This window comes from Antechinus flavipes, chromosome 2, assembly GCF_016432865.1.
Source record: "Antechinus flavipes isolate AdamAnt ecotype Samford, QLD, Australia chromosome 2, AdamAnt_v2, whole genome shotgun sequence".
NCBI classification, from domain to species: Eukaryota; Metazoa; Chordata; class Mammalia; order Dasyuromorphia; family Dasyuridae; genus Antechinus; species Antechinus flavipes.
The window spans coordinates 658,555,859-658,571,804 of NC_067399.1; the positions used below are offsets into that span (position 1 = coordinate 658,555,859).

At 33.7% G+C, this 15,946-nt stretch overlaps 1 protein-coding gene across 2 annotated transcripts in view; it reads left to right on the plus strand.

The window, feature by feature from the left end:
• Positions 1-15,946, plus strand: part of CTNNA3 (catenin alpha 3) — a 1,962,241-nt gene that overhangs the window by 1,321,539 nt on the left and 624,756 nt on the right. For both annotated transcript variants that reach the window (XM_051982587.1, XM_051982588.1), the window contains one exon: positions 13,169-13,325. In XM_051982587.1, the coding sequence (XP_051838547.1) occupies positions 13,169-13,325 (157 nt within the window). The remainder of the gene's footprint in view (positions 1-13,168; positions 13,326-15,946) is intronic.

A 15,946-nucleotide genomic window follows, 5' to 3' on the forward strand; every position in this document is an offset into this window, starting at 1 on the left:
TGATTCTTTTGACTTAATATCCAAGGATTTTAGTTACTTCACCTACTACAGAGTACAGTAAGTGACTGATTTAAAAGATTTTTTTTATTTATGCTTTTGATTTACTGCACTATTTTTTGTGAGAACATTTTCCAATATTTTTTGTGCAATTCCTGAGATTGCCATTGAGAAAGTACATTGTGATCAAATAAGATAAATGTGAAGCTCTTGACACAGTGTCTGACACAAAGTAGACACCACATAAGTGTTCATTTCTTCCTCTTACCTTTTAGTAGGCCTGTATTTGAAAGACCATCATTAGAGAAGAAAGTATAGGGTTGTTCTGCTTGGCACTAAAGGGCAAAGCTAGAACCTGTAGAGTAAAATGGAAGACAGATTCAGGTTTGATGTCATGAAAAAAACTCCCCAACAAGAAGAACTGGTATGATGTGTAATGGACTGCCTCTCGAGTTTGGAAGATTCTCCCTCATCTGAGTCATCAGATGGCTACTTGAATGGTTATGATAGAAAAGGGATTCTTTTTTTTTTGTCTATGACTTGGACTAGATGGCTCCCAAGATTCCTTCTGACATTATATCTTATGATATCTGATATTGAACTATGATATAGGATACTCATATCCTGTGACCCTGTGAAATTTATTGAATGGATGCCAAATCTTAATAAATAAAAGGATGAAGAAGTTGTGATATATGATTGTGATGGAATACTACTCTGTCATAAGAAATGATGATCTTAATAGACTTGCACAAAATAATGAAGAACAAACTGAGACTATTATATACAGTAAATCATTTTGACTATTGCAAATATCCAATTTAACTACAAAGGGCATCTGCATCAGGAGAAAGAAATAATAAATAGAAATATGTGTACAATGATTTTATATAAACATTCATATATAGATTCATATTTGTGTGTAAAGATAGCCAGTTCTAGGATGGTGGAAGGAAAAATTAATGAATTTGCACGTTAACCTTATTATATATTTAAAAGAAATAGCAAATTTTATGTAAAAGATTTGCAATTTCAGATTCAAACATCTTTTCATCATCATTATACTCTGTTATGAAAATGTTTTTTTTTCATTTTATAAATTAAAAAGAAAAAAAGAAGTCTATTCCATGCCTTATTTTTATACCTTAAGGAAAATTTAAGTCATGTGTTCTTCTCCCAAAGATATTTTCATTTTAAACTTCATTGCTCAATGTAGGAGATATTCCAAGCATATATTAGTGTGTGTGTGTGTGTGTGTGTGTGTGTGTGTGTGTGCGTATGGTGTATCTATGTATAGTGTAGTGGGTAGGGGGATAATGGAGATTTGGAGAATATGAAAGACCATGAAAATGTAGATATGACTACCTGAAGAAAAGTTCTAACCCAGGGGGCTGCAACTCAGTCCCATTTAGCGATGGTTTTTCTGACTCATGTAGATAGTAACCTACTATCAGTAGAGAACAAAGATTGGTGAGAATTGTTATTTTCATGAGTAAAGTAGGAGTTCCCTATTACATGGGGAGATCCTCTACTCTTTTCACTGTTCCCAGTATGTCAATCATCAGTTTCTTAAATGAAAATAATAATAAAAACAATGATAAAATATTTAATAATAATAAATCTTTATTCTAACAAAATTCATTGCTAATTTCATTGGACTAAAACTTCTATATGCTACAATAGAAATGCTAGATAAATTTTCCCATCTTCCCTCAGGGGAAGAAAACAATCTGATTTTATCAAATTGAATGGGCATATTGAAATATATGAATGCTAGCATCACTTAATAGTTCGACTGGGGATCTAGAGTCAAGAAGATCTCAATTCACATTTTATCTTGACATTTGAGATTCTGTGGTAATTTAATAGGAATGGGGATCAGTTTCCTCATCTATAAAATGGAGAGAATGATACCTGTCATTCTAAATTTGCTTTGTATTTGCTCTGTGATGCACTCTAGCTATGCAGTAAAGCATCAACAGCAAAGGGACAAGGGGGCAAAAAAAGAGTAGAAGTAGTGTAAAGATAAATTGGTTCATGCAGGGGTTGAGGAAGGTGAGGATATAGCCAGAGTAGAACATGGAATTCCATGATCTTGTATCCTCTTCTCCCTGGGCAGATAACTTCATCTATCAATTCCCTAAGCCATTTTCAAGTTCATAAGTTATAGAAAAGGTTCTGACCTACATTGGTAAAGGGAGTTTTTTCATCCAGGAGTTCTGTATAATAGTGAAAACAAGTCCAGTCTCCCTACCATTTTTGTGGATACTGTTATCAAGCATAAGTGTGACAAATGTTCAGAAAAGGATTGATAATCATTACAGATAATATATGTAAATATAAATTATATGTATATACACACTTACCAAGTATTATATATGTATATACACACACATACACATATATGCATATAGGTATGTATATCTATACATACGTAAATGTGTGTGTGTGTGTGTGTGTGTGTAGTAAATTCTTCCCTGGATTTAGAATTAGGGGATATAAGTATGTTGATTTGTCACCAAGTCAATTCATTGCTGTTTCTTTCCTTCTTTGTAAACTGGGTTCTAATCTTCATTGTCCCTACCTCATAGAACTATTTTTAGGAAATGCCTCTCTAAACTTTTTTTTCTCCATAGAGAATCATTCCTCCAATAATGGTTTTCTCTAATTCCTCCTTATGATGTAAAAATGTTTCTGAGCTCTCAGAAGAGATCAATCTCTGAGAGGTCCTAGTAAATTCCAAAAACTTTAAGGATCAATTTGTTGATCAACTGAGATGTTCTTTTTTTTAATAACTTTTTATTGACAAAACCCATGCGAGGGTAATTTTTTTACAGCATTATTCCTTGTACTCACTTCTGTTTCGATTTTTCCCCTCCCTCCCTCCACCCCCTCCCCCAGATGGCAAGCAGTCCTTTACATGTTAAATAAGTTACAGTATATCCTAGATACAATATGTGTGTAGAACTGAACAGTTCTCTTGTTGCAGGAGAATTGGATTCAGAAGATATGAATGACCTGGGAAGAAAAACAAAAATGCAAGCAGTTTATATTCATTTCCCAGTGTTCTTTCTTTGGGCGTAGCTGCTTCTGTTCATTCTTGATCAATTGAAACTGAATTAGTTCTCTTTATCGAAGAGATCCACTTCCATCAGAATACATCCTCAAACAGTATCGTTGTTGAGGTATATAATGATCTCCTGGTTCTTCTCATTCCACTTAGCATCAGTTCATGTAAGTCTCTCCAGTCCTCTCTGTATTCATCCTGCTGGTCATTTCTTACAGAACAATAATATTCCATAACATTCATATACCACAATTTACTCAACTATTCTCCAATTGATGGGCATCCTTTCATTTTCCAGCTTCTAGCCACTACAAATAGGGCTGCCACAAACATTTTGGCACATACTGGTCCCTTTCCCTTCTTTAGTAAACTGAGATGTTTTCTAAGAAGGACCTTAAAAATACAAAGAAATTCATTATTGGATGACCATGGTATGATGAATTTTTGCCACAGCAGCCCTTGCCCACCATTAAATAAGTCATATAAAGATTATGTGAGCAGACATTCCAAATGAAACATTCTTGAATTGTCATAATTATCAGGGAGGAAGAAAAAAATATCAACTCTCTTGTTGTATAATCAGGTCTGTTGTAGATTCAGCAAAACACAATTCCCTCTCCCCACCAGTTCTCTTATTTTCTACAATGCAGGCTGTGCTTTTATTTTGTTTATAGTGTGGCTAAAAAATCAGGGGTGTGAATTGTTGAAGATGATAGATGAATTTAAGAAAAAAGTCAGGGAAACTGTGAGTTTGCTTTTTGATTCATATACTTTTTATTTAGATGCAGAGGGTAGTATAATGCTTAGTGTGTTGGGCCTGGAATAAGAAGATCCTGAGTTCAATGATAGCTTTAGGCACTAACCAATTATATGACACTAAGCATGTCATTTGAATTCATCTGCCTCAGTTTTTTTTTTTCATCATTGAAAATTATCTTGGGAATAATAGTAGAATCTAGCTTACAGTGTTGTCGTAAGGACCAAGTTAGATATTAATGAAGCATTTAGCATGATGACTAGATGGAGTAGATTCTTGAGAAATGCTTCCTTTTTTTATTCACTGTGTAATGGTGGATGAAGTGATATTACCTCTGATGACTTCAGTATTCTCACCTGTATTGGGAATGATCCTGGATTAGGTCACTTGTAATACTTGATCTTTTTCTAAATCTATGATTCTAAGGTCTGTTTTCAGGGACATCACTTGTAATTACAGAACTGTAACTACACAAGTAATTACAGAGGATTTTGCCTCTCTGTGTTGGTCATGTTTGACTCTTTGTGACCCTATTTGAGGTTTTCTTGGCAATTGGAGTGGTTCACCATTTCCTTCTCCAGCTCATTTTATAGATGAGAAAACTGAAGCCATATATATACATAAAATAGAGTTAAGTGATTTGCTCAGGGTCAAATAGCTAGTAAATGTGTAAGGCAATATTTGAGCTTAAGCCTTTTTGACTTCAAGGCCTGGCACTCTACCACTCTACCCACTGTACTACCTGGCTGTCCTTTGCCTCTTTGTATCTGTATCTTAAAGTAAAGTAAGATTGGGCCCACAAGCAGCTTAAGAGTAAGCAATGCCATCATCACATACAAGTTCTGCCAATGAGTAATTATAATGTTATGATACCCATTTTATATGTGATATTATTAATTACAGTTAAAACTCTGTGGTTGTTCATGAAAAATGGTACTGTAATCTTTCAAGAGGCTTTTTATTTACAGTATAACAGCAATGAAAATTTATAACATAGGTTCTGCAAGTCCAATTGTAAGAATGAAATCGACTATCCATGGAGATAAAATGTGGTGTATGTTGTGATAAACAGATAGAGAGAGGGTAAAAGTGCTAATAGACTGAAATGAACTTAACCATCCATGACTAATATTGCCTTTTGGAGATACAACAATGTTTTGGTCAAAGTAGAAAATTGTATCTGAATTTTGATTGGTTGCTCTTTGCATATTAGATATCGCTAAATTTTATAATCAATCAACCGATTATTCATTGAACACCTACTGTGTGTCAGATTGTGTTGGAGATATTTGAAGATACAAAGGAAAAAAAATAGTGTTTGCCCTTGAAGAGAGCTCTTTCTTTGAACTCATTCTGTGACCAGTAGACTGTTCAGTGGGTTTCACTTTATAGATCTCTAAAATCACAGGGTTTCACTCATGTTCTAGTCACAGAATTTATAGAGTTAGAAGAGACCTTGAAGCCATCAATTCAAACCTACATTTCCTCTACAACATATTCAACAAATGGTCATCCTTTGTTAAGGATATTCAGTGACTCTTATTTATTACTTTTCTGGATGCTTTCCTTGCTTTTTAGTGACTCTTATTAGCAACAAATAAATATATAAAAACACTTTTATATATGCATGCTATGAACACATAAAAACCATGTATGAATATAGGCATATGCAATATATTTATCTAACACATGTAGCCACACACATAGGTGTTTGATGGATTTGAATACGTATTTTTTGCCCTGAATTGCAGGAGGTATTATTTGAGGTCCCTTCTACTTGAAATGCATTTCTATTTAAATAAACAGGGGATCTGTCTATTTATCCTAAATATTGATTAGTCATAATTTTGTTTGTAAAGGCAATTTATGTAGATATTACTCTTAAGATTTCTTTAGGAAATATTCAAGTTAAGTCATTATATTGATGCTATCCAAAAGAAAGCTTTCATTGAATGAAATCAAAAAAGTATGTGAATATTTTTAGAATTATGGGAGTTCTTTTGACTTGGAAACAACTCTTTAAAACCAAAGAATTCATATTTTTCTCCTTTTTATTTAGTTAAGAAGTTGATCCTGGGGCAGCTAGTTGGTGTAGTGATAAAATATCAGCTCTGAAGTCAAGGGGAACTGAGTTCAAATCTGGCTTCAGATACTTAATACTTCCTGGCTGTTTGACACCCTGGGCAAGTCACGTAACCCCAATTGCCTCAGGTTAAAAAAGGAAGTTGAAGTCTACAGGAATTATTTTATATTATTTTTATTTTATTATTATTTAATTTAATTTAAATTTAATTTAATTTTTATTTTATTTTTATATTTTAATTATTTTATTTAATATTATTTAATTTAATTTTAATTTTATTATAAATATTATTTTTTAATTAATTACAGTGGGGTAGAACCTAAAAATACAATTAGTCCAATGTACACCTCAGTAGCACCTCCTCTGTAATATTCCAGACAAGTGGTAACTGACACACCCATTAGCTCCAAAGGTAGCCCATTACATTTTTTGATAACTTAAGTATTCACAACATTTTAGTTTGTACTCAGTACAATCCCTATCACATAGTAGGTTTTTAATAAATGGTAGGTGACCTACTGAATTACTGACAGACATCTAAAAATACCTTTCTACTGCTTTTATTCATTGTTCCCAACTTCTGCTCTATGGAGTCAAGCAGAATAAGTCTCATTTCTCTTCAGCATGATCAACATTGAAGTATTTAAAAATAAAAATTACTTCTTTATGCTATACATACATAAATGTATGCAAATCTTTTCTTCCTCTTGCAAATTACCAATCATTCACTCAAACAACATTTATTGAGTATTCTTTTATGTTAGGTGCTTGAAGTACAAATGCAATAAATAATATAATTCCTATCCTCTGAGAGTTTACCTTCTAATGGGGGGCTTGTCAAGGATGAAAATAAATATATGATATACAGAAGAAATACAACAGGGATATATACAATCATTGAATAGCAGCTAAATACAAGTTAATTTTGGGAAAAAGTGGAGGGACAACACTAGAATTTGAAGGGATCAGCTATTCCATGTATGGCACAGCTTTTAGATCCTTTGTTAACCTTGGCATCCTCCCCTGAATGTGGAGCTTGTTAATATCCTCCCTAAAATGTGTTGCCAAGAGCATATGTCACATAAGTTCTGACTAGAATGGAGACCAGCAGGCTTTCTTTGTTCTAGATGCCATGCCTTCCATGATTATCTGTTATGTGAGGAGTGGGCCAAGAATTCATGCTTCCTGAGACTTTACCCCATATTTTTTATCTCTCCCATTTTGTGTCTCTTATTATATTCCCCGGTTATCCCAAAGAGGGCTGAGATATCTTGCTGAAACTACCAAGCAGAGGATATGAAAGTATAAAGCTGTGAGTGTAAAGGTTTTAGAGTCTAGCCTTCATGCTTAATTAATTCAGCTTTCTTTAGTATTTAAATAAACTTCACCATTAGATGCTTCTATTTTTTCCTAAAGGTATTTTTTTCATCTTCTTTGCACTGATGGACTCAGATGAAATATTACAAATAAGCCTGTGATCATTTATCATTTCAAAAATAGGAGAGAATTTTAATATACTGCTTGTTGAAAATAACAATCCACATAATTTAGAACATTCCTCCCCCCCCCCCTTTTTTTTTAGAAAATCTACCATTACTGTAAACATTTACCCTTAGTTTATCTAATCAAAGTTTTCACAGGCCATTTTTTTTTTTGGTTTCATAAAGTGAGATATAGCATCCCTGATGAGAAAATGAAATAGTTCTGCCATCTCACAGAGGCCACTGTATTGGGCATCATTCTTCCTTCATTTTTATATTGTAGATTTGCTATTCATCCTTTCTCCCTACTTCCTTACAGACAATGTATTTGACTGCCTACTTCACCTTATATTTTAATATTTTTGTTTAAATACTTCACTAAAATGTAAAGCCATAAAGTGTCTTTTCTTTTGTTTGCAATCTTTACAGCCTTTCTCCGATCCATGCAACTGATAGGCAAGTAATAAATTTTATTCAGGTGAATTGGATAGGATTCTACAAATACTCAAAGTTTCTCATGAGTAAATCTCTAATCAAAACCCTACTATTTAAATTATTTATAAAATATAACCATATCATTTTAAAATGTGAGTGAAAGAGATTTATCTTCTTTGCCCTTCCCCCATATCCAAATCTGTCTTTGTATTTTTTATTATTTATTATACATACACACACATACAGACATATTACATATGGAATAAATATGGGTGTGTATGTATGCTTGTATATATCTAACTATATCTATACCTATCTATATTCTATCTATACACATATCTATCAGTACCTAAAATGATAAATCTGAAGACTATAAGACAATATGAAAAGACCCATGTAAAGTGATATAAAGAATGATTAGCTAATGTACAATATACATTGACCATATGTATACATATACATACAAAAAATATATATATATATATATGGTCAATGCATATTCTGTTTATATATATATAAATAGATAAGATATATATCTTCAAGTAAACAGAATATGCAATGACTATATAGTCATCAGCACTATATATAGCTAATTATACACATATATGAGCTAACAGAATACACATTAACTGTGCAGTCAATATTTATTCTAAATTAGCTAACCATTATATCTCTTCATATAATGTGTTCATATTATCTTATAGTCTTCAGATTTATCATTTTCAGTACCATAATTGTTGACTTTTTTGATATATCCTCATTTATTCAGCTATTCTTCATTCATTAGCAATATAATTTGTTTCTATTTTTTCTCTCAGTATCTTTGTTCCACTTAGTTAATTTCTTTCTTTCTTTCTTTCTTTCTTCTTTCTTTCTTTTTGGAATAAAGATTCAGCAACGAATCAAATGAAAGCACCAGCTTCGTAATTCTTTTCAATGTAATATCTAGTGCCAGATTGATCTCCAAAGTAGTTGCACCAGCAGTATAATAGTCAATTTCTCTTCAGCCCCACTAACATTAACATTGAATTTTATCTGTTTCCCCTGTTTTTGCCAATTTAATAGAAGACGGCATCCAAAGGTTCTGTTGATTTGCACATATATTTTTCACTGAATTTGAATGAGCTCTCTCTGTTTTCCTTAAAAAATTGTAATGTGAAAAGTTTGGATTTACAGGTCTCTATGGTGACTTCTTTTGTTCAATTTAAGACCTTATGTATTTTGAGAAAGTGTAGTGTAATGGATAGAGAACTGATGTTGAAGAGAAAAGAAAGTAATGAATTTCCTATATATTGTTTGTAGGCTTCTAGGCCCCTAGGCCTAGATTCTAGGCAAGTCATTAATTTCTCAGTATCAGGAAACTCTAAATTCCAGAATATCTACAAATGTACTGCTCCTATTAGTAGTATTTCCCCATCATATGAGTATGAAACCACAGAAGACATTTTAAAGCTATATGCTGTCTTGGTTCTTTGCTGTGTATATATATTGTATCAAATATTCTCTTTGTGATTCATTCACATATTCACAAAATAACAGATTTGGGACCTTGATCTTTCCAGATTTTGTAAGTCAAGTCCAATGCTTTCACTTGACAGATAAAGTGAGGTGCATTTTAAAAATTATTCCAAGGTTAGACAGGTAATAATTTAAACAGTTGGAATTTAAGCTCAGATCTTCTCATTCCAAACCCAGAACTGTTTCAACCATATTCCTATTTTCACTTTGTTTCCAAAGTAATTTATTTGATCACCAAAGCAGACATCTAAGCCTAGGTGGTACAACTGGTAGAGAGTTGGGTTCAAAATCTCATATGCTTACTAGCTATTTAGTCCTATACAAAGTCATTTAACTCTCTCTCAGTTTCCTCATCTCCATAATGGGAATAATAATGGCACTCATCTCCTGGATTTTTCACAGGATCAAAGGAGATATTTGCAAAATACTTTGCCAACTTCAAAGTTCTATAAAATTTTGAGCTTTTAATTCAAATAATTGATTATCTCACTTGTGCAGAATTAACATAAATGGGACCTATATTAAAGGGTGGATGAGATGAAAGTTGAGATAGCACAAAGTACTTAGCCTCCTGGATCTTTAAATCTGCCTCTGTATGGATGGTGATAGATGACATGAATGATGATATAATAGTTAATATTTATATAGTGTCAACTGTGTGCCAAACACCATACTAAAAGCTTTGCAAATATCATCTCATTTTATGCTTATAGAAATGTGTTATTTATAATACAGTATTATTATTCTCATTTTACAATTGAGAAAACTGATACTAACAGAAATTAAATGACTTGTCCAGGATCGCACAGTAGTAAATATGTGAAAGTGTATTTGATCTCAGGTTTCTCCTTGATTGTAAGCACAACATGCTATCCACTGCTACTTTTAATTAAAAGTATGTGACCTAAGAGGGAGCAGGAGAAGAAAGGAGAAGGAAGAAGGGGATTTTAGTCTATAAAAGAAGCCTAAGCGATTTGTGATGATCTTAGCTGAATTCAGTAAGTCTTTGAAGGTATTGAAGAAATATTGGATTTAAATGGATCTTAATGGGATTGCTAATAACTGAACAAGTTCAGGGGATTCTACTGACTGTTCTTGGGTTTTACTTTACTTTTTGAGGCAATTGGGCTTACATGATTTATTCAGGGTCATACAGATAGTATCTGAGATATATTTGAATTCAGATCCTTCTGAACTGAGGGCCAGTAAGCTATTCACTGTACATCTAGCTGCCCCTTCAGTTCTCTAGTTGAAAACTCTTACAACCAGTTCAATATGCCTGTATCATATTTACTTTTAGCTCTCTCTAAAGGAAACAAACTTGTATACTGAGTGTGTGTGTACATGTATGTATATGTGGGGTTGTTTAGTTCATTAATTGTGTTTGGTTTTTTTGTGACCCCATTTGTTTTTGTTGTTGCTTTTGTAAATATTTTGGAGGTGTTTGCTTTGGCTCATTTTACAGATGGAAAAACTGAGAAAAAGAGGGTTAAGTTATTTGCCTATGATCACACATTTAGTGAATGTTTTGAACCTAGGTCCTCCTGACTCTAGGCTGGGTCTTATATTATTTACTGTGCCACCTAGTTGCCCTCTTTACATACACACACACACACACACACACACACACACACATCTATCCATCCATCCATCCACACATATATACATGCATATATGTATATACACATACATATACACATACATGTGTTCGTATGTATATGTATTTATATGTGTACATATATGTATGTACACATACGCCTAGATTCACAGATATATACAGATACAGATATGTGTCTATATGTATAAACACATTTTTTCCTTTCAAACATGCAATAGAAAAAATAAGGCCAAAATCCGGCACTTGATTTTGTTTTAGTCCTGAAGTATATTACCTCATCTCATGAACAGAGCTTGATTTTAGGTTTTGACTAAACAGCAGAGCACAAAAGAAAAAGAACTATTCTTCTCATCCTATAACGTCATTTGTGTCAGGTAAATTAAATCAGTGGAAGGACGGGCAATTTTCTAAGAAAATGTAAGCAGCCCCATCTCCCTCTGATACATTTCCCCACTGAGTATTCCTTACCAGTATTTGAAAAACAAGCTTTGCTTTGCCAATGCCATTTTTCCTCAAGTCCTTGTCCTTATGACTGCCCCATAGCAGTATCAATGAAGCCCCAGAGATCAGAACTATCTCAGAGTGCACATGTTTACACCATAAGTTAATAGGTTAATAAACATCCAAAGCCAAAGAGACAAGGAGTGTGGCAAAGCATTTGCTTGTGAAGTTGGTCCTAATTTCCTTAAAGTTTAATGTCTTCCTCTCTTGTAAAAAAAAGGAATAGAATATTAAAATAATATTTTTTCTGCTTCTAGTTCCTAGCTTCTACTGCTTCCAATAAATTGTAGAGCTGGGCACATCTCTTAAATTAATGCAAAGAAAGAATTCCTTTTTCAATTCTTTTAATATGGAATGGACAGAACCAATGCCCTTTTGTCATTTCTGGTGAGCCTGGATAACTCTGTAGAATCTTTCACTGGATTTTTTTGTAAGGGGGGATGAGGCTGGATATGGGATTTCATCAGTAAAATGGAGAAAACATCCTTGTAAACCAGTGTAGATCAGTATTTGTTGGGTGAGTTTATAATTTTAGATGCTTACCTGACACATTGAGTTTAAATTAATTGTCCAGGATCACATAGCTCTGCATATATTAAAAGCAAGACTTGACTTCTGGTCTATTGAATCACAAAACTACCTCCCTATTCCACTATGCAATACTGCCTTATAGTGTGATTATGTGTGTATATGTATATATATGCATTTATGTATATGTTTTTATATTTGCATGTATATACATATATATATATATATATGCAAATACACATAAACAGACACACATACACATTTCTCCTTCTCTTTTTGTTTGCCTAGCTTAGCATTATCATGGTTTTCTTTCCATGTCTAGGATCTCTCCTTTTCTGTCCTCTTCAACACCAAGCCTTCATCAAGCCTGACAAACACCAACATTTCTCACTGCTTTGTGTCCAGCCTTTTACTTTCCTTTCCCCAAAGTTTTGGATGTTACCTACTCTCAAGGCCTCTCAGATAATGGGCTCAAACCTCTATCTCCAGAACTTTAATCTTGAAACTCCAGAACTGCCTACTCTATATCTCTACCTGAAGAACTCACAAAATTTCAGACTTGTGTGACTAAAATTTACCTCATCTTTTTCTATATATTTTAACCAACACAGCTTATCAGAGCCAACAACAAATACCCTCAACCTCTCTCAAAAGAGACAAGTATGGAAAGTTGTAAAAAGTCATCTCCTTTGAGCATAAGATGGGGCAAGAATATGTGATTAATTAGATAAGTGACAATTCACACGGGGACTGATGTCTGGCCATTTGAATGTGGCTGGATAGAATGAGAACAATTGTCGTGGATATTGGGGCTGGTGCTCTATCCACTGCACCATCTAGCTGCCCCTCTATTTCAATTCTTTTAGTAGTTTTCAAAATACTATAATTCTCACGGATTTCCCTGAATATCAGTGTACATATCTTAGGTCCTCAGATTTCCACGATGGCAGAGCTGTTTTACTCAGTTTTGTGTCTACCATAGTTTTTAGTGTTTAGACTATTCATTAGTTAAATGTACAAAATCATAAAGATCCTACTGTAGAGAATTGTTTAGTAATCCATTATGATTGTATCCCCAAATATAACGATTTCTTCCATATTGAAGGGTGAGATCTCAAGCCTCTTTTTAGCTATCAGTAGCTATCCCACATAGTAAAGATGTGTCTCATTTTTCATTCTCCAGGTTATCAACGCAGCTCTAGCTCTCACTGCCCGACCCAAAAGCCAGGCAGTAAAATCCAATATGGACATGTATAAGCGCCTGTGGGAAAACCACATCCACGTCCTCACTGAAGCAGTAGATGACATCACAAGCATTGATGACTTCCTTGCTGTCTCTGGTAGGTTCTTGATTTCTTAATCTTACATCTTGAAGAATGTATTCATTTTCTCAATAAATAATGATGAAGGAAAATTGCTTTATTCATGTGAAACAATAGTCAGCTAATTAAAATTATTTTGGAAGGTCACTGGTTCCTGCTGCTGGGAGTGACCATGGCTTCAGTAATAAAGTGAAGGATTACCCATTCTATTAACTGTTTTCATTTTTCTAACTTTCAGGTTTCAAAGGATTCACCTATATTATTTGATTACATTCATTTCAGTAAACATTTATTAAGCACTTGTTATTTATAAGGAATTGTGCTAGATACTGGGATTTGAAAGGGGAGGGGGGGAAGAAGTGCCTAAAATCAAGAAGCTATATTCTATAAATGAAAATATTCTGTCTTGTGCAATTCTAATAACTTTTCACTTAAAATTGTTGGTCTTGATGTATTCAATTCTTAAAAAGCAATTAAAAGTTATAAAAATAAGAACTATGAAGGCTAGGGGCCATTTTATTTCAATCCAGTAAATCTAGGAACAATGCAATCCAGAATGTGCCAATAATGTGTAATCTAGACCATAACCAGCAGGACATGTGCTAGGCAAGGGGCAGGGTACAAATACACTTCTCTCAAGGAGATTTCACACTGCTTAAAGGAAAAACAACAGCAACAGTAGGGAATTAAACAAAAAAAAAATTTAAAAAAGTTATATGGAAAAATTATGTCTGGAGGGAGCAGGTAATAACAACTGGGGAAGGAAATTTTAAAAGGCTAGAACTCAGAGAGGCAGCTAGGTGACAGTGGGTAGAGCACTGGTCTGGTAATCAACAAAATCTACCTTCAGAAGCAACATCAGATGCTTTCTATCTGTGTGATGCTGTGCAGATCACTTAATCTCTATTTGCTTTTGTTTCTTCCTCTGTAAAATGGATATAACAATATCACTTATCTAGCAGGGTGGCGGGAAGTCAAATGAGATAATTATAAAGTGCTCAGCACAGTACCTGGAACATAGTAGGCACTATATAAATATTAATTGTTGTTAATACATTTCCTATTTCTTCCACTAGCTCCTTCGTTTGTGTCAATGCAGACGTCCTTTCCTGAGTCTCATATATCAAATGGTCCTCAATGCACTTGTAGGTATTTGAGGGCAACATTTGTCTAATAAATCCAAGAACTGATTCTACAAATCTAAATAGAATAATTGAAGTTACTTTAAAATTCCATTTGAACAGAAATGATCAACCACTCATCACAAATTGGCTAGGCATCTCCAGGGATCATGAAATCACTCCAGTTAAGCCACATAATAAAATGATTTTTAAAACATCAAAAAACTTAGGTTTTAATTAATGTTAGAATAGGAAGGAGAGACAGACATCTTGGAAGATGTTGGCTCTGTGCCTTTCCTTTCTTCCCCCTCTATCTTAAGGATGCTTTCCGATTATGAATATTTTATAGTTACCTTTCAACCCCCCCCCCAGGGACATTTTATTGACTCCTTGAAGAGCAGAAATACCTGCTGTTTATTTTAAAAATGCAAATAATCAGTACTTTTTCTTTTTGTACATCTTACAGTTTCTGAAACTAGTATCTATATGTCTGAAAATATGACTGTTTCACTGTGCATGCTGGGTTTGTTACTTTCTGTTCCCACCTATATATGCCCTGAGGAAGAAGAAAAACTGTATAAATGTGTATAAGTGTGTGTGTGTGTGTGTGTGTGTGTGTGTGTGTGTGTGTGGATGAGTGTACATGGAACAAATTTCTGTCCTTTAGTAAGAAAATTGCTAGTCTCTATTTCAAATCAAGATAGAAGGAAGTGCTCTTATGAATATAAACCTTTTTAAATGAAAAGTTTGTAAAAGTGTTTTTTTTTTTTATTTTTCAAAATGATAAAATCTTTGGTTTAAAAACCCATACACCTTGTTTGGTCTAAAGTCCATCTACAGATATATAATTTGAGAGGAAAGCATCTAGGAGACCATTAAGTCCAATTGTTTTCAAAATAGGAATCCCTGTCAATGGGCTGTTTTTCTCCAGTATGATGACTACCATATGATAAGAACTCACTCTTTCCAAAGGTATTTTATTCTGCTTTACACTATCTCTCATTATTATGAAGTCCTTCTTTGTATCAGTCTAACATCTCCCCTGCTACAGCTTTTAAGTCATCTTTTTTTCTGCACATTTGTACCAAAGCCTATTCATTTGAAGAAATCCATCTAATCTCATCTGATAATATCACCCATTCTGAATTAATTAGAGACATTTTAAGATTCAAGCCTATGTCTAGTAGCATGAAAAGACTGAATTTGGAATCAGAGGACATATGTTTAAGTACCTCCTCCATCATTCATTGTCCATGTGAGGTTGGGTAAATCTCTTAAAATCTAGTTGTAAAATGTAAAATCAGGGCAATATGAACTAGATAGCCTCTGAACTCCCTTAAAGCTCTTCATCTCTGATCTTATTGTTCAAAGGTTTTCTTTCCATATTTTCTTGTCTCATCACATAGGCTCCCCCAAATGGCAGGTATAATGATAATTTAATGACCATGTCATCCATTTTGGGGTTCTGCAAAGAGGGCCATTGGAAACTAGCAACTGATGAATTCTGGGCTTGGAAAA